At 41.8% G+C, this 26,001-nt stretch overlaps 1 protein-coding gene across 5 annotated transcripts; it reads right to left on the bottom strand.

The window, feature by feature from the left end:
- ZNF475 (zinc finger protein 475) lies at positions 1 to 25,917 on the bottom strand. Of its 5 annotated transcripts, none has more exons than XM_083577125.1 (6): positions 25,752 to 25,917; positions 14,536 to 14,678; positions 12,936 to 13,128; positions 11,852 to 12,760; positions 5,935 to 6,115; positions 1 to 604 (listed from the first exon to the last, which is right to left on the bottom strand). In XM_083577125.1, exons 4-6 carry the CDS (start codon positions 12,497 to 12,499, stop codon positions 453 to 455), a joined length of 981 nt encoding a protein of 326 aa, XP_083433251.1. In that variant the 5' UTR covers positions 12,500 to 12,760; positions 12,936 to 13,128; positions 14,536 to 14,678; positions 25,752 to 25,917; the 3' UTR covers positions 1 to 452. The 5 variants fall into 5 exon arrangements, with proteins under 5 accessions (XP_083433251.1, XP_083433253.1, XP_083433252.1 ...); XM_083577127.1 differs by having other exon boundaries at positions 14,536 to 14,649; XM_083577126.1 differs by lacking the exon at positions 12,936 to 13,128.
- Between the last annotated feature and the right edge of the window lie 84 nt (positions 25,918 to 26,001).

The following is a 26,001-nucleotide window of genomic DNA, read 5'->3' as shown; positions in this document are numbered from 1 at the left end:
TTTTGAAGAAGCCTACCAAAGCTTTTATTGTCCTCATTTTTGCTGCAGATAGGGCATTTGAACGGAAACATCCTCAGTAAAAAGAAGTATTCTTAAACATGATTTACTAACTCTTGGGTCTGAAAAGGCATAGCCACTTCATAACTTTGTGTGTCCGAGAAACAATGGTATTCACTGTGAAGTCTTAAGGCCACGGTCTGCTCTGAAGAATGCAGAAGAAGTTGAACTCCCACCATCCTTATGGACTGCGTGGTCAATACCACTGCTGCAAAACACTGTTAGAAATGGCATGTCCATATTTCACCTACATAATCAATATTCAGTTAATTGTACACAGGTCATTTTTGGAACTTGATTCGACATAGTGCTATGATTCTTCATTGCTGAGACCTCTGACCTCTAGGTCAAAGAGTCTTGTTCTTTAAAAACTTTGGCTTGAAGGGAGGAACATTTTATTTCGGTGTCTTCGGCTTACATGAGCGCTGGTGAACGATCAGCCTGTCTGGCAGGAAGGTACGACCACAAATATTGCATGGAACTAACTGGGCCTGGGCACTTTGCCAGGCAGACTCGTTTAAAGCATCCAGATCATAGTAACCTTTGGCTGGAAAATTAAGAAGAGAAAATATCAGTTTTCATTCTGGAGAGCCATACTCCACTTGCATGGAAAATATTTTCAGGAAATACCTGTTGACTGAGCCTTTCAGTTTTAACTAAATCACAGTCCTTATGAGAGCGAAAACCCACCAAAACTCTGCTTATTGTCTCAGGGGTCAAATAAAGTTAACTACAAACTGAATCATCTTGCATGTATGGAGAAAGCATTTCAGCATGTGCTGTGTTACACATTCTTAACTAATTATTAACACATTTTCCTACACTTAAATATCAGTGAGTTTCACCACTTGGCCTTCTTGCAAATGCTGCCTAATGAGCCAATGGGAACTGACCGAAGAGATGGAAGAGAAAAGCACAGAGTGTTCTATATACTTCATTTTGCCCTCCCAGTGCTGTTCTTAGGGTCAGCGATCCAAATTTGCTTCATTTTTCAAAGCTGCTTTCATTGTAACTTCGAGGGGAGCTCACACAAAGACCCAGACAGGCAAAAATCTCAATTTAAGTCCATTTTCACCCCACCCCCTGTCGTCCAACTATTGCAGCTGGAGCAGTATCTGCAATTAAGGCAAGAGATTCGGGGCATTTCAAATGGGCTAATTTGCATCCAAACCCCTGCTTTGTCTTTTTGCCTAAAATGGGTTTCAAGCCCCTTTCCTTTTCACCATGCTACCTCGAGCTGAGGCCGTACAGCAACTGTATAAGTTCACACCAACAGCTTCCACACCTTACTATATAATCCTCCTTGGCAGTGCATAGTGAAAAAATTATAGAGCTTTATTTGAAACAGTGAATAGTTTTCCTTTGCCAAAAGGTATGGTACTTTAGGGAGCAACCTGTGCTATTTTTCTAGAAAAAGAGGTGCCAGAACTCACTAGGAACACCTCCCTTGTTTTATTATAATGGCAACAGCGGCCACCTGAGAGGTGCCGGAACTGAGCTCCGGCGGGGCGGGGGGGAGCCCTGGAAAGTTTTATCTATATTTTGCATGCAAGTGACTGAGCCCAAATCTGTTTAAAACTAGTACTTTTCACACACACACACAACGCGACTCCATTGTTTATATGACAAGTAAAAATACAGATTTTCCCATAAGAACCCCGAGAGCTGTAATGTGATTCACATTCAATGCTTCATATGAGTAAGCCTTAGATCTCTTAATGCGTCTGTTCCTAATATTCCTTTTCACCAACTGGAGTTCCTTTTTTGGCTGAAGCAAGTATTCTTCTCATTTGCAGGAAATGAATGTGTTCTCTATATACTTTGGAACATTCAGGGCCAAACTGCACATTACATTGCAGCCACATTAGCCTGAAGGCTACTTCTCCATTGCAAAAAATATATATACTTTGGGGGGAAAGTGCTTTATGATGGAGACGGGGAGGCTTAACCCTTTCTTTGCTGGTCACTTTCCTCCACTTTAAAAACTCTGTCCGCTGACTGGGGTTGATGGTAGTTGTAGCTGATACAGAGAATGGGCTCCCTGTGATCGTTGCAAAGCATTTTTAAAATAGCAACCAGTTTATATAAGGCAGTTCATAGAGTTTCAGGGTGATCCCAGCTAAGATGGAATCCCAGGACAAACCCATAGTTGGCTTTTGATATGTAAGAGTGGAATCTGCCACAGATTTTCACTTGTATTCAGAGGCCTTGCGGGACTGGGTGGATGATACAGTTGTAAAACCTGTCTAAGATTTTGTTACTTAGTTCTCCAAAGTTTCGGATACCTCTGCAGTTTTCATTGTTTTGGTGTTAATCACAGTAATCATGGGAAACATGCTTACATTTTTAAGTATCATTTTGGTTTGCTCTGCTTTTCATTTAAAAAGGTATTCCTGCTGTGGGAGAAGCACCCACTGAATGTACTGGTAAGCGAAGGATGTTACAAATGTGCAGCCAGATGATCGAGTGGCTTTCAAACAGTGTGGGGCAATGCAAATATTAGAAAAACAGCTTGTGGCTTGGCAACGTTGTTCCGGCATCCCTGATCTATATGAAGGCTTGAAAGGCTGGATCTAGATTCACATCAAAGAAGTGTTTCAGTTAAATGCGTTGCAAACTTTGTATGAGAAATTGGGTTGGCAAAAATGGAACTCCCCAGCGCCATCTGGTGTCACAGAGTTAGAATGCATAAACAACATGTATAAAGCGATTTCTTCTTGCCAATGTTGTTGTTGTTTAGGCGTTTAGTTGTGTCCGCTCTTCGTGACCCCATGGATCAGAACATGCCAGGCACTCCTGTCTTCCACTGCCTCCCGCGGTTTGGTCAAACTCATGCTGGTAGCTTCGAGAACACTATCCAACCATCTCGTCCTCTGTCGTCCCCTTCTCCTTGTGCCCTCCATCTTTCCCAACATCAGGGTCTTTTCCAGGGAGTCTTCTCTTCTCATGAGGTGGCCAAAGTACTGGAGTCTCAGCTTCAGGATCTGTCCTTCCAGTGAGCACTCAGGGCTGCTTTCCTTAAGAATGGATAGGTTTGATCTTCTTGCAGTCCAATGTAGCTGAGTCCAACATCTAGTTATCTAGATATTCCTCTTTCACTTTTGTTAATAATAACTTTTATTAACTTTTCTGCTTTACAATTTCAAATAAACATTTTACAAACTTTAAAATATCCAATGACTTCCCTTCTTCTCTTTCCATGTTTCGTTTTACATATCTTACATCCCTGCATATTTTACTATAACCATTAAAATCAATTGTCCACTATTACATCCATCAATAATTATATGCTCTGTTGAATTTATATTCTAGGTGTTCCTCTTCCAAATGCTAGAATAAGGAAAGTTGAAAACCATCCAGTTCTAAGCAGTGCTTTTTTCTGAAGGGTACACAATGGTACACAGCACTGCCACCATTTTGGGAGAGGGAGGAAGGAGGTGGAAGGGCTCTTGGACCCTTTCAGAGCATCACGCCTCCTTTCCTAAGATGGCCAAATGCTTTCTGAGTTTGGAGAAGGAGGCACAATGCTCTGACAGGGTCCCAGAGCCCTGCTGCCTCCTTCCCAAAGCTGGACAGGCTTTGGGAAGGTAGCAGGAGGGCTCTGCAACCCCATTAGAGCATGGCATCTCATTCCCCCAGCCCGGGAAACATTTGCCCAGCTCAGTGAAGGAGGCATGATGCTCTGACAGTGTCCTGTAGCCCTGCCACCTGCTTCCCAAACCCGGGCAGCAGAGGCCTCTTCACCTGGGCGGCAACGCTCAGCTCACTAGGAGTGTCTCCACCCCCATCGTTCAGCCCAGACACTGAGGTCCAGCTCCAAAGACCTTCTGGCGGTTCCCTCACTGCGAGAAGTGAAGCTACTGGGAACCAGGCAGAGGGCCTTCTCGGTAGTGGCACCCGCCCTGTGGAACGCCTTCCCATCGGATGTCAAGGAGATAAAACAACTATCTGACTTTTAGAAGACACCTGAAGGCAACCCTGTTTAGGGAAGTTTTTAATGTTTGATGTTTTTATTGTGTTTTTAATATTCTGTATTTTAATATTCTGTCGGGAGCCGCCCAGAGTGGCTGGAGAAACCCAGCCAGATGGGTGGGGTATAAATAATAAATTATTATTATTATTATTATTAGAGGTGGGTGGGTGAGGGAACATCAAGCAGCTAACCCATCCTCACTGCCCAGCCTTGATGTCAGGCCATGTCCCTCCCCCATGTTCTGGCCCATTTCCCTGCTTGCTGGTGAGTACCAGCACCTCCCCCCCCCCTGAAAAAAGCAGTGCTTCTAAGAAGAGAAGAAGAAGAGTTTGGATTTGATATCCCGCTTTATCACTACACAAAGGAGTCTCAAAGCAGCTAACATTCTCCTTTCCCTTCCTCCCCCACAACAAACACTCTGTGAGGTGAGTGGGGCTGAGAGACTTCAAAGAAGTGTGACTAGCCCAAGGTCACCCAGCAGCTGCATGTGGAGGAGCAGGGAAGCGAACCCGGTTCACCAGATTACGAGTCCACTTCTCTTAACCACTACACCACACTGGCTCTAAGAGAGACGAGGTATTGCAACATGTTCCCCTCCTAGGTGTGAGGGGAACATGAGGCTTCAAAGGAGGACCATGCCCTGGAGTAGTAGTAATTATTCATTCATTCATTCATTCATTCCCTGCCCATCTGGCTGGGTTTCCCCAGCCACTCTGGGCGGCTCCCAACACAATATTTTAAAAGCAACAAAACATCAAATATTAAACACTTCCCTAAACAGGGCTGCCTTCAGATGTCTTCTAAAAGTCAGATAGTTGTGAGTGGGGCTGAGAGACTTCAAAGAAGTGTGACTGGCCCAAGGTCACCCAGCAGCTGCATGTGGAGGAGCGGGGACGCGAACCCAGTTCACCAGATTATGAGACTACCACTCTTAACCACTACACCACACTGTCTCTTTAAGCCTCTGGAAAGGCATTATTACCAGAAGGAGCAATTCCTACAAAACACTGACATGTTTTTGAAGCTTACACCAATTCAATGTAAACCCTCTCCAGAGGTGATGTTATCAGCTACCTTTTCAAGGTCTGTGCTGGGCAGAGGTGTACTTAGGTAATTTTAGTCTCTAGACATAACTGTCTGGTGGCAGGGAGTGAGCGCTCTTTCGATGGCGATGTGGTTAAGCTCCCTTCAATCTGTTGCCTTAGCCAGTCCAGTCCTGTTGTGTTTGGGGCCCCTTCTGAACAGATCCCAAACTTCTGCTCTCAAGTGCTTCCTGACGGCACTTCTATTGAAGACCACGTGCCACAGAATTCAGTGCCTCCAAGCGTTATGCTAGCATGTGAATGAGTATAATTAACAGGCCTTTGGCAATATAGGCCAGGATCCACCTCATAACCCCTGCCAGCAGAAGCACTGTGCAAGCTCATCCAGTTGCAGTGGGGCTTCCCCACACATCCCCCCAAATTGGCTGCGGGCGGTGTTTTAGGGCAGCAGCCCCAGAACAGCATGCAGCGGGAGGGGGAATCATTCCAGCCATAGGAGCCATCTCCAAGGGGCCAAGGTCTCTTTGGCTCCCCCTCAATAAAATATTGGGGGGGCTGGGCCTCCCCAAGGTTGATGGACATTGCCATTCAAATGGTGTGCACCCCTCCAAAAAATATTGACACCCCTGATTCTGGATGGCAAGCTGATATGCAAACGCAGACAGAAGCATGTAATAGCGAGGCGCTGACTTCCACACTATAAATCCCATTGATTTTGTTAAATGAGAGAAGACTTGAAACCAGGTAAATGGCATAGCTTTGATCGGTTAAAGTAAAAATTAATGTGCAAGGTTTTCACGGATGTTTATGCTGCCCTTTCTCCTGCTGTCCCTGTGTTTATCTTTCGAGATGGTAACTTACCTCCTATGGATACGACCTCTGGCTTCTTGGGTTCGGGTCGTCTTAAGTGTTTTGGCAGCTGATCATTCTCAATGTGCCATTTTTTCAGACATTGCGGTTCATGGATGCTTATGGATTGAGTTCCATACTCTCGGCCGCAAATGTAGCAAATAACGGTTGGGGGTCGCCGTATAAATGCAGGCTGTGGACAACAAGCTCAGTTAAAAGAAAGGCAATTGATTTTAGAAAATCATTTAAAACCCAAGCAGTCTGTGCTGTTGGAAAGAATCCCGCTGACAAAGTGGAGGATGGAGATGCAGGGTGTTTATGCTTTATAACACATTTTAATAATGTGCCTGAAAAATATGGATTCAGTTGCGAATTCCTGGCAGAAAATTCACACCTGTTACTATATTTAGTTTTGAAGTGGTTAATATTAAGAGCTTTCAAATGGGCTCTTTAGGAACAAATAGTCCTTTGAAATTTACTTTGGAGATGGCAGGCAAGCTTCAAGATAATGTTGGTAAGAAAGGGACTTAAGATCATAGCTTCTTCGGTTGTTGCAAAAAAACAAACAGAAAGGTGTAGCTTTTTTCTGAATAATGGTTTGCAGAGGGTGCTTGTTTAAACAGTATGATAAATGACATACCATCCAACTTTCTCAAATAAAAAATGAGGATGTGTGTCTTCCGAGAGAATCATGTGACCTGTGCTGTGATCTCAAGCCAGAAAAAAGTATTTTTTGTGGTGAGAGACCACGGTGAATAAGCGTGGCACCCAAAATGGCCGCCATGATCTCACATGAAAAAACGGGGTGTCCCGTTTTCACCAGGGCACTTGGTGGGTATGATGAATGACTTCTACTAAGCTGGACCACGGTCTACCTAGACAAGTACCCACAATGGTGACTGGAAACAATTCTTGAGGGGCTTACGTATGTGATATTTCCTAGTGTAAGTACAAAAGAGCCTTTAGCTGAGATTTTGAGAGCCAATTTGGAATCTTATAAATGCAAGGCATGAGTTCTTCTTCTGCAGGAATCCCCAACCTTTAGGGGCCAGGGCAGAATGGAAAAACTGGAGAAAACTGAAGAAAATGTGATTGGCAGAAAATTTCCCTTACAGCAGAAGGAGAATAGGAGAGTTTATTCGCTAATCAGTCTGCGTTCTGATAATTTGTATATGCTACTACAAGAATAGAGGGACGCAGGTGGCGCTGTGGGTTAAACCACAGAGCCTAAGACTTGCCAATCAGAAGGTCGGTAGTTTGAATCCCCGCAACGGGGTGAGCTAGTGTTGCTCGGTCCCTGCTCCTGCCAACCTAGCAGTTCAAAAGCACGTCAAAGTGCAAGTAGATAAATAGGTACCGCTCCGGTGGGAAGGTAACCGGCGTTTCCGTGTGCTGCTCTGGTTCACCAGAAGCAGCTTAGTCATGCTGACCACATGACCCGGAAGCTGTACACCGGCTCCCTCGGCCAATAAAGTGAGATGAGCACCGCAACCCCAGAGTTGGTCATGACTGGACCTAATGGTCAGGGGTCCCTTTACCTTTACTACCCCAATAAGGCATGGTTTAAACCATTGGCAGCACCTGGAGTTGGCATTGCTGTCAGACATTGGCATCCTCCAAGGTGCCCCACTGCCAAACCCCAGAGCTTCCAGGCCCCAGTCTTCCTCTTGCTATTGCTGTCCGCACCCCCTGATTCCTGTCACTTCCGGCAGAGACAAAGAGGAAAGAGATGGAACAATACGACACATGACCTGAAAAAAAGATTTGCCGTTGACGGCTGAATCTCTCCCCCCCCCCCCGGCTTTGCATGTTATACCACAATTTCCTCGCCTTTCTTTGACACACAGAAGCAAACATAATTCAACTTGCCTCCCACTGTAACCAGGTCAAGCATGCCCTTAAAATTGTTTTCTTCTTTTGGACATATTTTATGGAATGACCACAAAAGCTATTGTTATGAGATTTTTTTGGGGGGGTTGGTAGGCTGTATGCCTGGGCCCCTTCTAATTCCTGCCCCCAGCATGGATTCAGTTCCTGGAATAGCTGGACTATTGGCATAAGTATGGGTCATTGAGGTAACAAAGGAAGTGGCTCTGTGCCAGAGGCCACAGGGGTATGACCCCCTCCCTCAACTGTCTGTTCATTGGAAAGACAAAGAGTTGGGAGCTGAGTGATGTGAGCTAGAAGCTGGAAGGAAGGAGCAGGCTGCAAAGCCAAGGAGCGAGAGCCATGCCTGATTTCTGTTGGAATCCAAGGCCCTCTTGATGTGTTAATGCTGTGAATCCCTCCATCATAGGCTCAGGTAGTATATATGAGTAAATAAACCATATATCATAGAGACACCACAGTCTCCATTGTCCCTCATTCCAAAGGACCTGGGTGGTGTGCAACACTGTTTTCCTCCTGCTGAAAAGTTTTTACAATGAAATAATGCTGGAAATTGGGACGCGGGTGGCGCTGTGGGTTAAACCACAGCGAAAGCACATCAAAATACAAGTAGATAAATAGGTACTGCTCTGGCGAGAAGGTAAACGGCGTTTCCGTGCGCTGCTCTGGTTCGCCAGAAGCAGCTTAGTCCTGCTGGCCACATGACCTGGAAGCTGTACGCCGGCTCCCTCGGCCAATAAAGCGAGATGAGTGCTGCAACCCCAGAGTCGCCCGTGACTGGACCTAATGGTCAGGGGTCCCTTTACCCTTTACCTAATGCTGGAAATTAAGTGCAGAGATAAGGACAGGAAGCACAGAGGGTTCAAAACTCTGCCCCCCCCCCCCGCCACTCCTCACATTTCAGGAAAACATGGTTCCAGTGGCTCAGCTTCTAATGACAGCATAGAACAGACGTTTTGGTCAACAAGCGGCCATTTGGAGTTGTTGGCCAAAACATCTGGAAGGCACCAGGTTGGCAAAGATTGAAGTAGGAAAATATTGGGACCTTTGGTTCTGTGCAGTGACAGAGAAAAGACAGTAGGCCAAAATATGCTTTTATTTTGGAAACAGACATAGAACAGGGAAAAGACAGCAGATGGCAGCACCAGATAGTCAAGATACAACCAATGAAATTTCAGAATGAATTTTTTACCATATATTGACAAAGAGAGCAATGAAAAGACATCAAAAGCATGCATTTGTGATTTATGCAGGAAATGGAGAAATATGCCCTACAAAATAACTGTGCCCCCTTTTTTTGCAGTGGGGAACTGGATTTTGAGACTATCTGTCTAAGGGTTGTTTACATTTCCCTTGCAGCAATACAGTCCTAAACCGGATTTGAGAACAGGGCTATCAAAACTGACCTGCACTGTCAAAGTCTATGAGGCTTAGGCTGTTTACTGAAGATATAATCAGGCTTAGTTAATCCAAATGAGCCCATTCATTCCATTACCAATTGGATTACAAAATAACAACTTTGGCCTAACAAACCCATTACAGGCAAACTGGCTTGACTGTACAATTCAGGAAACACTTGGTGAGGGAATCAGAAGAAAATGAGGTCTAGCATAACAATACAATGGGACAAATTTATTGTCCTGCTATGTGCCCTGTTTAACTGAGGGGAACAGCAATGATTATCCTTATGACCAGACCTCGTCAACTCTCTGTACAGAGGGACCCTTTTAGAGAATCCTTCAGAACAGGCGTTCCAAATACATTGTGGAAGTTATGGTCTGCCATCTCTTCAGTCCTGCTCTTTATGGGATGGAAATGTGTATGTACGAACACATACCCAATGTTTTCCGTTCAACTCAAACCAGGATCTTCACTAGCCCCAATTCCCTTCCATCTCTATGCTATCACTATCTTTCCTTTCTAATTTTTTGTCCCCTTCAGTCCAACTTTGTAGAGGAAGGCCAACGGTAGTTTCCACTGACCTGTTTTCACGCCTATCAATCTTATACCTCCATAGAAGAATAGAGCGTGTTCTTCAACAACTTGGGTAAGTATGGCTCAAGAGAGTTTGGTTGTAAGTGTCTTTCCCTTTCTCCAGCATTCTATACTACAAATGCAAACTTGATTGACACACAAAGGAAACTATCAGTTTTTGAGGGCATACCATGTTCCTTCGCAGCACAACAATTCTCTGAATCCTCTAATGGGAAGCTGTGACATTTAAACTGGTTTGAAGTTGGTTCAGATTTATAATATAGCTGTGCTACCTTCCCAAATGTTTTGTCTGGCTGAATTCAATGAAGATGCTAATCCCGTGAGAAGTTTCAGAGAAAAGAAACAAAGGAAATGCAAGTATTGCAAGAAAATGCCAAGGGAGACAAATTCTTATTGTCATATGGCATAATTCAATAGTATGCCTACAGTGAAATACTTCAGTAAGTCTTTTGTTCAAGAGCCCCTCCTGAAAGCCCTCAAACTCCTTTTTAAACCTGCCATACTTTAAAAAGCTTACATTAAAAAATAGTTATGATAAGCAAATAAATTTAACAACCATATCCTAGGATGTTGCTACTACATGAACTTTGTATGAACACAAGCACCAAAATGGGTGGGTGGGTGGAAGAAACAGACTCTGAATGTAGTGCTATGCCCTTATCTCATTGACAATTGCCCCCTAATTACATAAAGAATTGCCAGTAATTAATAGTTGTGAATTCTCTGTAGATCTGTAGATTCTTGGGCCAAATTTTTGGGAAGGTTACAGCAATTAAAAATGGGGGAGTTGGTTAATATCTGAGTCCAGTTTTCTTCTTCGTCACTTTCAAATTTAAAATTACAGGATATCGTATTACTCAGATTAAAGTTTTGCTTTTTCTTTGTCTTCCATATTCCCTCCCATTTCTCCTTTCATATAGAATTGACCTTTTTTGTTATAAAAGTGGCTAATAACCACAAAGAGAAGACCAGGAATATATGAAACATAACAATACATCATGAATTGTTGCTATGGAGAACATGGCCAGAGTTTAGTCCTCTCTGCCTTGGCTCACGACAAGAAGAATTACAACTTCTTTCTGACTAGAAAGCCAAGCAACAAACGATGTTGAGGTACCTTCTTGAATTCACTCAGCAGTGTCCTTCATGTAATGTCCATTTGTACACTATTTGTGTACAAATGAGTAACTCCCACAAAAGTATCTAATGCTGTTCGACTTTGCACATGTTAATTCAACCTCAGAGAGATGCAAAGTAAAAACCTGTACTCCAAGGGGATGGATTCTTTGAATTTATAGCACTTAGCAGATGCTCACAGCCTTTTTATTCATATCGGCTGCTTGACAAATATATTTTATCCCCCAAATTCCCATAAATAAATCACAATTAGAGGGCAAGCTGAGGTGAAGGATTCCTTGCAAACTCCGTAGGACGAGAACTGCAAGCATCTGTCCACATCCATTAAACCAACATTCAGAATATATGAAAAGGATTTCATGGGTCCTTTCACAAGCAGAATTATATGTTGGTATGGCTCTAAGTGCTTTTTTGTTTTAATTATGGTTTCTACATGAGTTTCAGTAGAAAATCTGTGCCATCTGCTTGCCTATATTTGTGCTGCGTCGCAAACTTGAGTTAAGCCACCAACCTTAAACTTGAACATCGTTCCGTCGTTATCTATAGCATTTTAGAAACCAAAAATGTCTAATATGGTTTATATAAACACTGAACTTCATGTTAATTAAATCACTGCTACCATCACTACAAAAACCATGGTTGTGATGTTTTTCTTATACAAGCAATGTGCTTACTATGAAATCTGCATTTCTGCTGATAACTTATTCAGAACATGGAAAGTGACCCTGGCATCACCTTAGGCTTGTTTAAGGCTACTCACTCATTTATAGTCCCTGAAATGATCTCCTAGCTTGATTGAAGTCAATAGTGAAGGTTTTACCATTAACTTCAACGGCACTGGAATGCCAAGGTGGAATTTGCACAGGAAACAATTTTGCTTTTTTCATAGGTGTGATGCCTTCTAATTTACCTTGTCTGAGGTGGAAGATGCAGGCCCAGTGGATCTATGTGATTTAGAGGAGCTGTAGCTTGAAGGACCTGAACTGGCTTTTGGTTTACAACTCTTTTGGTGTACAGCAAGACGATCTGGAAGAAAAGTACGGCCACAGTGTTCACAGGGTAGGAGCTTGTAACTTTGAGCAGCTGCTGCATTTTCAGCCATCGTACCGAGAGATCCTCCAGGAAGAGCCTGAGGTTTAATGGGCTGTGGTCTTCTGAGATGTTTGGGCAGCTTATCGTTTTCTATCTGCCACTTCTCCAGGCATTTTGGCTCGTGGATAGGAAGAGATTGTGACCCAAACTCTTTGCCACAGATATGGCAGATCCTGAAGCCAGGTCTTCTCGGGGGAATGACGGGCCGATCCCACTGATCCTGAGACATGCCCCCAGTACTTGATCGTTTTGATACCACCACAGTCCCCGGCCTCTTCTTCCCAGCACTTGTTTTAAGGGTAGAATTTAAACCCACTCCTGACAAGAGCATGGAAGGATCTGAAACAGTGGATTTTGAAGCCTGTCTTAAAGACGAGCTGGTGGAGATATTAGCAAGGACTTTTCCAGCATTGGGCAGTGTTTTATTGTGTTTGCTCAGAGTCTTTTTCATTAAAGCCGTTTCCATGAAGTCAACAATGTTCCATTAACAGGATGTCTGGATTTATGTAGTGTTTCTTGTTTGGACTTTGTGGTTGTCTTTTGGTTGACCTGTTGTTCCTTTAAAAACAATGAAGCTCTCTGGGATAAAGAGGTACAAGATCCTAAAACAGAGGGCAGCTGTGATAGATCTGAGCACATTTGCAATGTTCTAACACTCCCAGCAATGTTGCCTTTTTGTGGTGTTTTTTCTGTTTTACTATTTTTTTAGTGTCTATTTTTTTAAATCCTGGAAAAAAAATAGGAGGAATATGTATGTAAAAACACGGTAAGTTGTAGGCAGATGTTTAATTGTTTTAAAGAGAGAGAGAGAGAGTAAAATAACTAGTGTAGCCAAATGCAATATTTTTAGGTTGAGCATTTCTGCATATATAACATTTCAGCTGCAATCTGTACACACTTACCTGGGAGTAAGCCCCACTCACCACTGTGGGGCTTACTTCTGAGTAAGCATGTATAGGTTTGTGCTTTTGCGTGGTTTTTGTCGGTCACCTCACTGTCATTCTTCCAAACATTTATTATTATTATTCTGCATTCATAGTAATAACTATTGGTGTTGCCACATTGTACAGCCTCGTGTGTTACATTAAGTTGATTCTGTACAAGACAAAAGAAATAAAACACCTGTAATAATAAGACAAAGTAAATCCTGTCCATAACACTGAGAAGGCACAGTAGCTACTAAAACATTTGTCTGTTGCATTTGCCTGAATTCATAAGTCAGATCCTCCAAGTGTCCCTATTTTCCAGGGACAGTCCTGGATTTACAGAAGCCATCCTGGTTTCTTATTTGATCTCAGAAAGTCCTGCTTCCCTTGTCATCTTATAATAGCAATGGCACCCACTTGAGAGGTGCCAGAACTGAGTTCTGGCGCGTACCAGCTGCAAAAAAGGCCCTGGGTGTCCTGTTTTCCTCAGAGAAATGTTGGAGGCTATGGAGTTATGCGACTCCCAAGCCGAGGAGATAAGTAACTATACAACTTTTAGAAGACATCTGAAGGCCGCCCTGTACAGGGAAGTTTTTTTAAATGTTTAATGTTTTATTACGTATTTATATATGTTTGAAGCCACCCAGAGTGGCAACCCAGTCAGATGGGTGGGGTATAAATAAATAACAAATATTATTATTGTTGTTGTTATGGAACAGGACACCCCTGTTCTCATTGGAGAAATGTTGGAGGATACGTAAACCATATAACTGGGAAGTTGTTTCAACTAACAGTCAAAACATTATACACACATACACATATATATACGTATAATATTTCCTTCTCATATGTACAGTGGTACCTCGGGTTACATACACTTCAGGTTACATACACTTCAGGTTACAGACTCCACTAACCCAGAAATAATACTTCAGGTTAAGAACTTTGCTTCAGGATGAGAACAGAAATCGTGCTCTGACAGCGCGGCGGCAGTGGGAGGCCCCATTAGCTAAAGTGGTGCTTCAGGTTAAGAACAGTTTTAGGTTAAGAACAGACCTCCAGAAAGAATTCAGTTCTTAACCCGAGGTACCACTGTATATGTCTTTTTGAAGAGTTGATCTCCTGGAATTGTTGTTACAAATTGATACATCGGTGTTCCTTAATTGCAATGTTTTCCTGTCATGGAAGACATTGCTAGTTCCTATGATGTTCCCCACAGCAATTCCATTGATGGAACGCTGCTAGCTAGACATCAGAATGTGTGGCTTAAGTATTTTCTAGTGGGTTGCCATTTGCAGTATCGTTAGGAAGCGAATGATATGTTTACAGCATTTGCATATTGTGGCGAACTATCCTTCTTGCCCTTGACGGCTGTTGTAATAACGGTAAATAGTTGTAATAACGGTAAAATAATAAAAGTGGTTCAGTAAGTAGTAATGCAACTTGAATGAAACCCCAACCTTTTTTTAGGAGGCCCCAGATAATTGTGAGCAAGTGAAACCTTTTTCAAGTCACAGAGAAAGAAAAGGCAAAGCTTACTAGAGGGTCATGGGAAAGGAGTATCTCGGAACATTACCTGTGTTTCACCCAGCTATGGCTTTATCCACCAGTCCATTTTCCATGGATAGATGTGTATCATGGATGATCAAGCTGTTCCCCTTTACAATAATTTCAAGCAGTAATGCAGGCTCTGGGGTAAAGAATGTTGAATGAGTCAAGCTATGAATCAGTCAAGAAGAGAAACCATAAACAACCTGTTAACAATATAGCCTCTTGTTGGACTTCCAAGATCTCTGCTGGAAACGTTTCATAATAGATTTATGCTTTATTTGGGGGATTACACCATTTGGTCTCTTTTCCTTTCTGCCAAGTTGGAAATGTCCTGTAAGTTCACATCCGTAAATCTGAAACCCTCCATCATGTTCCCCGTCAACTAGAAAGCGTATAAGGTTTTTAAAAGTAAATTAACTTTTCTCTATAAAAGGCATGACAAAGTGAAGCTTTCTTTCTGAACGCGAAGACAAAAGCGAGCGGTAGCCAAATATGGGTCATCATTCTTCTTTTGGACAATGCTTGAGCCATCGGCAGGCCTCTGCGATGCCCTTAATTCATAAACCATGTGCTTTTAATGAAAATAAATTTAAATGTAATGGACTATCTGGATCCAAATAAGACAATGCATAGAAATACAGAAGCTCATCTAGATGCTGCCAGAAGGTGCTACTTCATATGTAATATCTCACAACCGAAGAGCAACTAATCCAAATTTAGTTCATCTACATTTCAAGAAAAAATTCTATGAGGAAGAGCTCTCCTGTGGTTTAAATTTCCATTAATCTTTTCAAAGTCTCTCACAATATGGTTCTCACTAATCTCCAAGAGTAGCCTTTTCTCTAAGCAGTAATCCTAATGGTTCGGTCAAGTGCTTAGGGGCGAGAGGAAATATGACAGTCAGCTAAAATGTATAGATTTCATGTGAGGGAAAACTCCACAGGAAAAGGATTCTTTTGTTTGCTTCATGGATGTCTTTTGATATAAAACTCATGTACATACACATGAGGGCTCTTTAGTTTTTTTCCTCCATTGATCTGTAAAAAAATTATCTGTAAAAAAGAGGTTCTCTCTTCCCCCATCTCTCAGGATCCCACCAGGTATAAATGCTTCACAGAAATCCATCTGTCAGTCCTGCGTCCTTTTAACACAGATTTGGGTTGAAAGAAACGTTGTCGTGCCCGCTAGGTAATTAGATAAGCCACAGTGCCGCAATCCATTTTGATTTCTATTCAATAGGAATTTTGTTAGGGAAAGCCCCTTGAAAAGAATGCAGGCGACCCCCTACTTGTGCGCGACTGTGTAAACGCATGGCACTGGGAAATAATTACATTCATATCAGGAAATGGTGAGAGAGAGCTGGAGGGTCCTCATGCATAGCTGTCAACGTTTCCCTTTTTTAAAGGGAAAGTCCCTTATTCCGAATAGGATGTCCCTTAAAAAGGGGGGAAAGTTGACAGCTATGTCCTCAGAGCCGAAAGAGGGCTTCAGTGAGAGCAGAGAAGAGACTGGTAATACAGAGGGGCTTTGTTTAGGCTGCTCAGCCTCCCTGCCTAATAGCATTGTAAAAGTAAAAAAGTAAAGGACCCTGGATGGTTAAGTCCAGTCAAAGGCGACTATGGGGTTGCAGCACTCATCTCGCTTTCAGGCCGAGGGAGCCAGCGTTTGTCCACAGACAGCTTTCCAGGTCATGCGGCCAGCATGATTAAACTGCTTCTGGTGCAACGGGACATCGTGACGGAAACTAGAATGCACAGAAACACGGTTTATCTTCCCGCTGCAGGGGTACCTATTTATTTACTTGCACTGGTGTGCTTTCAAACTGCTTGGTTGGCAGGAGCTGGGATAGAGCAATGGAAGCTCAGCACGTCACTGGGATTTGAACCGCCGACCTTCCAATCAGCAAGCCCAAGAGGCAAGCCCACAGCACCATTGTAGTGCAGCAGCAACAGCGTTCCTACACTTCCTCCAGCCTCCTGCCAGCCCCAGAGCTTCAATTACAGGTGTGGATATTTTAGTTGCAGTATTTTTTATCTGGAGTGGAGTGAGAGGAGCAGAGAGATCATTTAAAGGTTCTTCAGCGGGTGCTCCCTACTCTTGCAAATTTCACTTATGTTTGTGTGGCACCAGAATGTAACCCCTGCGTAAGTGGGGATTCACTTTATCTACCTTCAAACTAAAGAATGGAAGAACAACCAAGTTCTTAAAGTGTTTTAGGCGTATCATGATACATCACTGCACAGAAGCACCTTCAAACAAACAAACAAACAAACAAACAAACAAACAAACAAACAAACCCTTCAGCTTTAACTGTGAAAAATTTGTATTGCTGCCTTTAGATTCCTTCCTTTTGTTTTTGGAAATTTATTGGTTTCTTGCTGCTTATCGGCAGATACATCAATATGACTTCACAAGCTTCAGAGGTCCAGATTTTCCACACTGGCAAACAATCAAACAAACATTGGCCAGTACCTCTCCTCTCTGGAAAAATATGCAGTATAACTTCATTTTTGCTGCTTTGATTTTTCAGATCATGAGATGTAGCTAAAGATACAAAAAGGCCTTGCTGAAAGGCCTCTGATTATTTTAATCATTTCCTGCGGGTTGCTGAGGAAGACTGAAATCTCTGTTTAGACCCATCAAAATAACTAGTTGTACCTTGGTCTTCGAACAGCTTAGTTCTCGAACGTTTTGGCTCCTGAACGCCGCAACCCTGGAAGTGAGTGCTCTGGTTTTTAAACGTTCTCTTGGAAGCCAAACGTCCGATGGGGCTTCCGCAGCTTCAGATTGGCTGCAGGAGCTTCCTGCAGCCAATCAGAAGCCACGCTTTGGTTTTCAAACGTTTTGGAAGTCGAATGGACTTCCAGAACAGATTCCGTTTGACTTTCAAAGTTCGACTGTATATTGTTCTTTTATACTTACTTATTCAAACCTTTATTAGGCATTATACAAATAAAACGATAAAAGAAAAAGTAACATATAAAAGCCTTGAGATATATACAGAAAGGCAGCAGTTGGCTACATACATATATATATATATACATATAAAATCAGTGGTTTTCCTTGTTAACCTGCTCCTTGGAGGACTGCTACCAAAAACTCGGCTACCCCCGCCGTTACCCTTTGGTCAACGTCGGATAGGCAGAATCCCACACATTCACCTTGTTGGGGCTCCAAACCACCCAAAAGAGGGGACAGCACGCGTTGACGGAGCGTACTGTACAATGGGCACTGAAAGAGAATGTGCTCTACCGTGTCCGGGACATTCATAAAACATCTGCAGAATCTCTTGTTTCTAGGGATGTTTTGATATCTTCCCCTGACAAATGCTGAGGGAAAAACATTCAAACGGGCCAGCATAAAAGCCCTACGTTGGGCTGGAATTATTAATTTGGTGACGTAATTGGCTCTGCTATCTAAGATATTTAAATCATAGAATATGGGCGAGCAAATTTTGTTTACAGCTGCCATAATATTTTGCCTCTCGACATCCTTTAGTCTAGTTAGGATATTATGGAAAATGTATTGCTCATTAGAATTGTACAGGGGCTCCAGCTCGATGCCTAAAGATTCAATCTTTTTTTCGAGGTGCTGATACCATCTTGATTTGTAGGAGTCTTTGAGCAAATCAGCGAGCAGACTTGATGGAGGGCAGCGAAAATGGCAGCGTAACCAGTACTTTATTGAGGTGGACCAGGCCCAATATTCCATTGTGTGTATGCCTATTTCTGCACACATTGTTTCATATTTGATCACAGCTGGGAGTCCAAGAATACGTCTCAGAAAGCTGGAGTGAATCTTTTTTAAATCACTATTATATGCTTGGACCCATAGCGGGATTCCATAGAATATCTGGGATTGCACTTTTGTTTGGAATATCTGATTGGCCGCAGGAATAAATTGATTACCTTTCTGATAATAAAAACGGGCAACTGCTGATGAGGTGCACTTTGCCTGTTTTATGGCATTTGTGCGATGATTTGCCCACCCTAAATTGCTCTGGAATAAGATTCCCAGATACCTATAGATTTTCACTTGTTGGATTTCCTGCCCTCTTATTTTCCATTTCTCTAATTTCCAACCATTCGAGAAGACCAAAATTTTTGTCTTCTCGTAATTTATAGAGAGCTTGTTACATTCGCAGTAAAGGATCAGAGAAGATATAAGACGTTTCAGGCCCAAGCTCGTTAATGATAGTAGGACAGCATCGTCTGCGTATAATAACAGAGAAACTGGTTTCTGATTAAGTTTAGGGGCATGTGATTCTATTTTTTGAAGGTGATCTGGCAAGTCTGATAAAAATAAATTAAATAGGAAGGGGGCAAGAATACACCCTTGTTTTACCCCTTTCGAGTTTGGGATGTCTGATGAAAGGTGACCTTTGGTGTTAAGTTTGACTTGACAGATATTGGAAGAGTATAAATTTTTTATTAGGATCAATAAGCGCTGATCAATTTTTAATTCTGCGAGTTTCCTCCACAGCTTTGGGCGGTCAATTGAGTCAAATGCACCACGAAAATCTACAAAAGCAGCAAATATCTTAGATTGCCTTTGAGATCTGTATTTTTCAACCAAATGCATAAGTATAAGGCAGTGGTCTAATGTAGAGCAACCTTTGGAGAAACCTATTTGTTCTTTCCCTGGTAAATTTAGATTTTTCATCCAGGTAAGGAGTTTAGATAAAAGGTGCTTAGCGTAGATTTTCCCTATCACTGATAATAGGCTTATCGGTCTATAATTCTTTGGTTCTTTTGGGTCGCCATTTTTAAAAATTGGGATAATTATTGATCTTAACCATATCTCAGGTATGATCCCATATTTATCTATGAGAGTAAACAATTGAGCTAAGGGTTCTGCCCACCAATCTATATAGGTCTTAAATAATTCTATTGGTAGACCGTCTGGCCCAGGAGATTTCCCCGATTTGAAATTTTTAACTATCTCTCTAATTTCCTCTTCTTCTACCCTTGGCCACTCCTGGAGTTTATTGATTTTATTTTTAGTGGTTTCATTTCCTTTAAGTTCACTGTGTAGATTGTTAACTACAGATGTAAAATATTGGGACCATTTGGATTCTGCAATTGGTGGTAGAGTTAGTTGATTTTCGGCTTTCAATCCTCCGTACACTAGGTTCCAGAACGCTTTGTTATTTTTACTCTGAATTGAGTCGAGTAATTGTAGCCATTTTTGGGTTGCATATTTCTGTTTCTTTTCGGCCAGAATGTAATGATATTTTCTTTTTTCCTCAAGATAAGAGGGCTCTAGTTTAGTGCGATTATTTTTAAATGTTTGGCGCAGTTTTCTTTTTAGCTGGAAACATTCATCATCAAACCAAGGGCTAGCGCTATGTTTAAGTACCCAAACTTTAGGTGGAGTACTAAGTTCTACGAACATTTGGAAGATTTCATTATAAATTTTCGGAATATCGCTGTAGGAATTAGTGGTCTTTAAGTTGGATAATACTTGTTTTCTCAGGTTGGCTGTAAGTTTTTGCCCCACTACTGCACTCATTTCCTGGGACCATTTTAATTGGGTCATTTGTTTGTATTGAGAGGGTTCTATAATATTGTGCTTGGTTATTTTGGTTTCATCCTTTAAGTTAATAGACAACAATAATGGCTGATGGTCGCTTTCAGTACGCGTTCCGATTTTGAGGTCCATAATCGAATTTATAATATTATAAGGGACAAGAATATAGTCGATGACACTGCATCCTCGGGGGGAGAAGTATGTAAACTCCCCGCTTCTATCGCCTTTTGTTGAACCGTTCACAATCTGCAAATTAAAGTTGTTACATAATTCAAGTAGGCGTAAGCCTTCGTTGTTTACAGCCCTATCTCTGGAGAATCGTCCTATTTTCAGGGCATGTGCGATATCATTGTCAGTATTCCAATTTAGTTTGCTACATAGTTGTTCATTGTTGGTTCCCACTCTGGCATTAAAATCACCTGCTATTATCAATGAGGCATTTGGGTATTTAGCGGTCAAATTTTCTATATAAAAGGTTAGTTGTGACCAATTTTCACTGTTGCTGTTGTTTTTGGATGGGGGGATATAGACATTTACAAGTAGCAAAGTATCTTCTTTTTGGGTTAAAAGTAGGGCTTGTGCAAGTGGCAAGCATTTTTCTAGCTGCTTGATTTCAAACCCTAAGTTGTCTTTGATCATACAACAGAACCCTGCTTTCGGCCGGCCCTTCGTGTTTGTTTTCAATGCGGGTTTCGTATAGGAGGAGAATCCATTGATTTTAATATCTCTAGTTGACCATGTTTCTTGTAGAAGTATTAATTCAAAATCTTTAAAGAAGTTCATTAGGTCTGGGTCTCCGTCTTTGTTTCCCCACCCTGCAATATTCCAGGACAGCAAGCGTAGAATCCGTTTTTGAGTTGGTGGCTGGTTGACAGCATTTAGTCATTCTAATTCTGTTATTGAGTCCAGCGAGGAATTTTGTCTTGTGCCGATACAGCCATTTGTCGCTACTTTCGGTGGGGAACATAATGGTGGATCTTTTAGATTCTTTTTTAAAGTGCGGGAAATTAGAATTTCCTCCCTTTCTTGATTTTCTTCCTTAGCTGTTCCTTGTTCCTGAGAGATTTCTGTGGTTGGTGGACTATTATGGACAGTAGGATTGTTTTCGGTCTCTACTTCCATTTCTTTGGTCTCATTTGATGTTGAGCTCAATGTGTCAGGTCTGTTGGAGGTCATCTTTTGTTCGGGAATGTTAGAATCCTTTGTAGTACTTAAATAAGGGGTACCTATTTCGTTTGGAGCTAGTATTTGATATCTCAGCCAGGAATTTGTGGTCTCATTACTGGAGTTTTTCCTTGTCATTTCATATTTTAAAGGAGGCTGGATTTGAAGCTCTGCATCTATACATTTAAAAGTTCCATTAGTAGCTCTCTTTTTGACTATGCATTTTGGGGAGAGGGCTGGTAGGTGTGAAGTTTGATTGTGTATTGTTTCTACTGCATTTTGTTGACCTTGTTGGTGAATTTCGATCAATTTGGCCTGTAGTTTCGTCAGTTTACTGAGTATGCTTATTTGTTCTTTATCTGGTAGGTTGGTAAAGTTACTCAGCAGATCTTCTTCTTCTGGGACTGTCCAGTCTGTTGTGTCAAGGGCGAGGCTGTTAATTGATGCTACAATCGCATGGTTTGGGAGCTTGGATTTTTCTTGCGTGATTTCCCGGGTAGCTGGCAGCGGTTTCTCCCATCTACTGGGTTCTTCCACGGGAGTAGGGCAGATATCGGCTTCTGTTGGAATGGCCTTGTTCATCTTGTTCTGTCTTTTAAATGCAATCAATGGTCTGAGTGATATATCTTCAAAGTGTCGACGTGGAATAATTCCTTTCTGGGCTAAATGAGCCTTTTCCCTTAAGATTTCGGTTGGGATTCTATGACTACCAAATCTTAGTAGTACTTTTTTGGAATATCCATCGTTAGTGAGCCTCTTGACTGCTTTTAAGTCAATCCTTCCCCCCTCAAGGCCTAGGAGCAGATTTAGATGATGTCTGGCCCAGAAGGATGACTCCCAGTAAGGTAGGGGCCCTCTGTATGGAAAAATGTGGAGAACAATCTCACATGGCCTCAGTATCAAGTTGACTGAGTGAGGGGGGCTTCCTCTGATTTTTGGCTGGTTTAGAGGTATAAATTTGTATTTGTTCTGTTTATCTCCAGGGCTTGTTAAGGATGGCAAAAAGGGAGTGAGTTGCCTCCTTTCATCTGGGTTATCCAGCTTCTTGAAGATGTTTTGTAATTGTTCAAAGATTTTTTGAACTGTTTGAGCAGTCAGTAGGCAGCATTCCTCCAGCAGCTCCACCTTTCTATCAATTAGTACTTGTGCCTCGGTTATGGGAGTAGTAGCCTTGTCCTCGTTTATTCCTAGGGATATCTCTTCAACTGTCTTTCCATGTAAAGAGTTGAGGGAGTTTTTGGGAGGAGATATGTGCTGTTTTTGAGGTAGCAGATACTTATCTAGATTACTCTGTTTGAAACCAGAGGGCTCTGCGTCAGTTTCTGTGTCAAGACACCTGAGTCTTTTGGTTCTTCTCATTGCAGATTCTTCTTAAATCAATGAGATCAGACTTCTAGATAGAGTGATAAAGTATTAAAGTTCTCAGGTCGCAATCTCGTTCAATTTTCATTCCGTCCTAGGTGGGCTGCTGCGAGGAGTTTAAGAACTGGGTCCGGTTAGAGCACTCCTTTGCAGTATCCCCCCCCCTTCTTCTCAGTTTGTTAAAACAACTGAGATGTTTGAGGGTCCACGAAATTGAAGGTGGTGGAAGAAATTTGTGGTTTTATGAATTTGTAGTTTTTAGGGTTAAAAGCCCATTAGAAGTCCTTCAAAATCCTTGGAATAAGTTTGTCACGCGGAGTCAAAGAGAGACTGGGAGGGAGTGCCTTAAAGCCCGGAAGGGAATGTCTGAGAGCCTTTGTTAAAACTTCACTAACTTCATTAAGTCCCGGCACCGAGGAAGATAAGATACGAAGTAGTGAGAGGAAATAAAATCCAAAAGAAGGAGAAGAGCCAGCAACAAAGGCATTTAGCTAAAAGATTTCTTTGAGCTCCGATAAGAGCGTCTTACCTCGGCGCCATCTTCTGTATATCTTCTTTAGTCTTAAAGGTGCAATAAAGGACAGTTAAAAAGGGACCTAATAATAATTTTAATACTCCAAGCTGCTCAAACTAACAACCATGCCCTTCCCCTGCCTGCCTACAGAAAGTCTTTTCATTTTCATTTTTGCTGCTTTGATTTTTCAGATCATGAGATGTAGCTAAAGATACAAAAAGGCCTTGCTGAAAGGCCTCTGATTATTTTAATCATTTCCTGCGGGTTGCTGAGGAAGACTGAAATCTCTGTTTAGACCCATCAAAATAACTAGTTGTACCTTGGTCTTCGAACAGCTTAGTTCTCGAACGTTTTGGCTCCTGAACGCCGCAACCCTGGAAGTGAGTGCTCTGGTTTTTAAACGTTCTCTTGGAAGCCAAACGTCCGATGGGGCTTCCGCAGCTTCAGATTGGCTGCAGGAGCTTCCTGCAGCCAATCAGAAGCCACGCTTTGGTTTTCAAACGTTTTGGAAGTCGAATGGACTTCCAGAACAGATTCCGTTTGACTTTCAAAGTTCGACTGTATATTGTTCTTTTATACATGCTGTTAAATTTTGTTTTTAAGCAGTGTTTAGACAAAGAAAAAAGAAAAAAGGACAAGTGTGACACTATTGGCCATTGTCAGAATTGACTTGGAAGTTCCATAAAGGAATGCAGTTTTGCTAGGGTGAGGGGATGGCTCAAAGTGATATTGTGTTTCTTCTACGGCAGAGTAGGGATTCGTGGATCACATGAATTGCCGGTGTTCTCTATATTTTGGTCTTTTTAATGTTTGATGCCTTCTGGCGGTCCCCTCACTGCGAGAAGTGAGGTTACAGGGAACCAGGCAGAGGGCCTTCTTGGTGGTGGTGCTCGCCCTGTGGAACGCCCTCCCATCAGATGTCAAGGAAATAAACAACTATCTGAATTTTAGAAGACATCTGAAGGCAGCCCTGTTTAGGGAAGTTTTTAATGTTTGATGTTTTATCGTGTTTTTAATATTCGGTTGGGAGCGCCCAGAGTGGCTGGGGAATCCCAGCCAGATGGGCGGGGTTTAAATAAATTATTATCATTATCATTATCATGCTTTTGTATTTCTTGGAAGCCACCCAGAGTGGCTGGGGCAACTGAATCAGATGGGCAGGGCACAACAACAACAATGACGACAACAACAACATCATCATCATCATCAACAACAACAACCTCTGTGATTACATCTAAAGGTCTAACCATCCATGTTACATGCCTTTTACTTCATGGAGGTCGAGTCTCCTGAAATGTTTCTTGTTTTTATGGGGTTTCTGAATTTGATCATGTGTGGTGCAGAGATATCTTCAGTCATCCCCACTAAGCCTTGACAGTTTCACTGCGGGCAACTTCTACTTTGCTCCTAATTTTCATCACTGCAAAAGGGCCCTTGTTTCCTGTCTTGCAGTTCCTCACATAGCAGCACCTCATTAAAATCTGAGGTTTTAGAGAGAAGTATATCATAGTTCCATCCGCTGCGACTTTCATTAAGGGATGCAACCAAGATTGTGCATGGTATATTAAATGAAAATCCGTATTTGCCAAAAATAAACAACTTCATCCGGTTGGAAGCCAAACTGCTCTTCTTCAGACTACAAACACAAAGACTTAATTGCTAAATATCTAATGAAGAAATGGTGCGTGTGTGTTGGATCTGCTTGCTGTGTACACTGTAAATAATCATTTAAGAAGTCCTCTTAATAATTTCCAAATATTCACAGCAATATGAAAGGAAACAAATATACACACTGTAAATAATCATTTAACTAGTCTTTTTAGTAATCTCAGAATATGTTATGCATGGCAGTATAAAATGAAACAAATAATGGGGAAAAATTACCATGATGTTCAAATACATGGTGTCTGACTTTTCTAGCAAAAATGTGTCCCTGGAAATCGTTACAGTAACATCCAGTGGCCAGAATTGTCAGAGTTCGCTTTCAAAGAGCTGTTAGTTCTAATTCTGATGATTATGAACACTGTGAACATGGTGAAACATTTGTTTATCAGCCTATATTTTCATGTCATTCGAATGTGATCGTATTATAACTTTTCTACCATTGAAAAGGCAATGGTATGTTTCAGGTTACATAGTGCTCAAAAATGAAGTTCTGTATTTTGCACTAGCTTAATATGATCAGGATTACACTTAAAAATAATTAGTAGAACACTTTATTTTTTCTGTTTGTTACATCTGGCACTGAAAGTTACTAGGAGCCAGTGCTGCTTCCTCTGGCGTGGCAAAGTGAATAATAATAATAATAATAATAATTATTCCCTTTTGATCATTAATAAAACATGAAAGCCCTCAAATAGTTTTCCTATATTACTTCATGAGATAGATACCAGTGATCCTATCAAAATACCAGGAATCTCAAATTTGCAATTTAATTTATTGCAATGGAGTAAACCTCTCACTGGTTGCAAACTGCTTAGAGATTATTATTTTTATAATCAAGCATTATATACATATTGGTCAAATAAAATAAATCCTATGCTATGAACATGCTATACCTATTAAAAGAGGTTCATTGGGATCAATAGCTCAACCTCATCCAAAACAGGAATATGTTTTATTGAGCTGACCTCCCGGTAGTTACATTTCTTCTCTTTGTTCCTTGTTCTTACCTTAAAATCTCAGTACTTAAACTCCCACATAATGATTCCTTTGTGCACACCGAGGAATAAGCAGAAACAAAGCGTTAGGTCTTAGCATATCCTTTCTTATTTAAGAAATTAGTACGTTAGCATCTTGCGTTGCTACAGAAATGGCAAGTTCTCTTTTGTCACTGACCTGTTGCCTAGCTACATATCAACAAAAGTGAATTCACAGTGCTCCTGCGAAGCTGATTGGTCAACTGCATTGTTTGGGAAGTGT

Source organism: Podarcis filfolensis, assembly GCF_964270895.1.
Source record: "Podarcis filfolensis genome assembly, chromosome: 11".
NCBI lineage: Eukaryota > Metazoa > Chordata > Lepidosauria > Squamata > Lacertidae > Podarcis > Podarcis filfolensis.
Note: the sequence above shows the minus strand (reverse complement) of the source record. Positions and strands in the feature narration are given on the sequence as shown.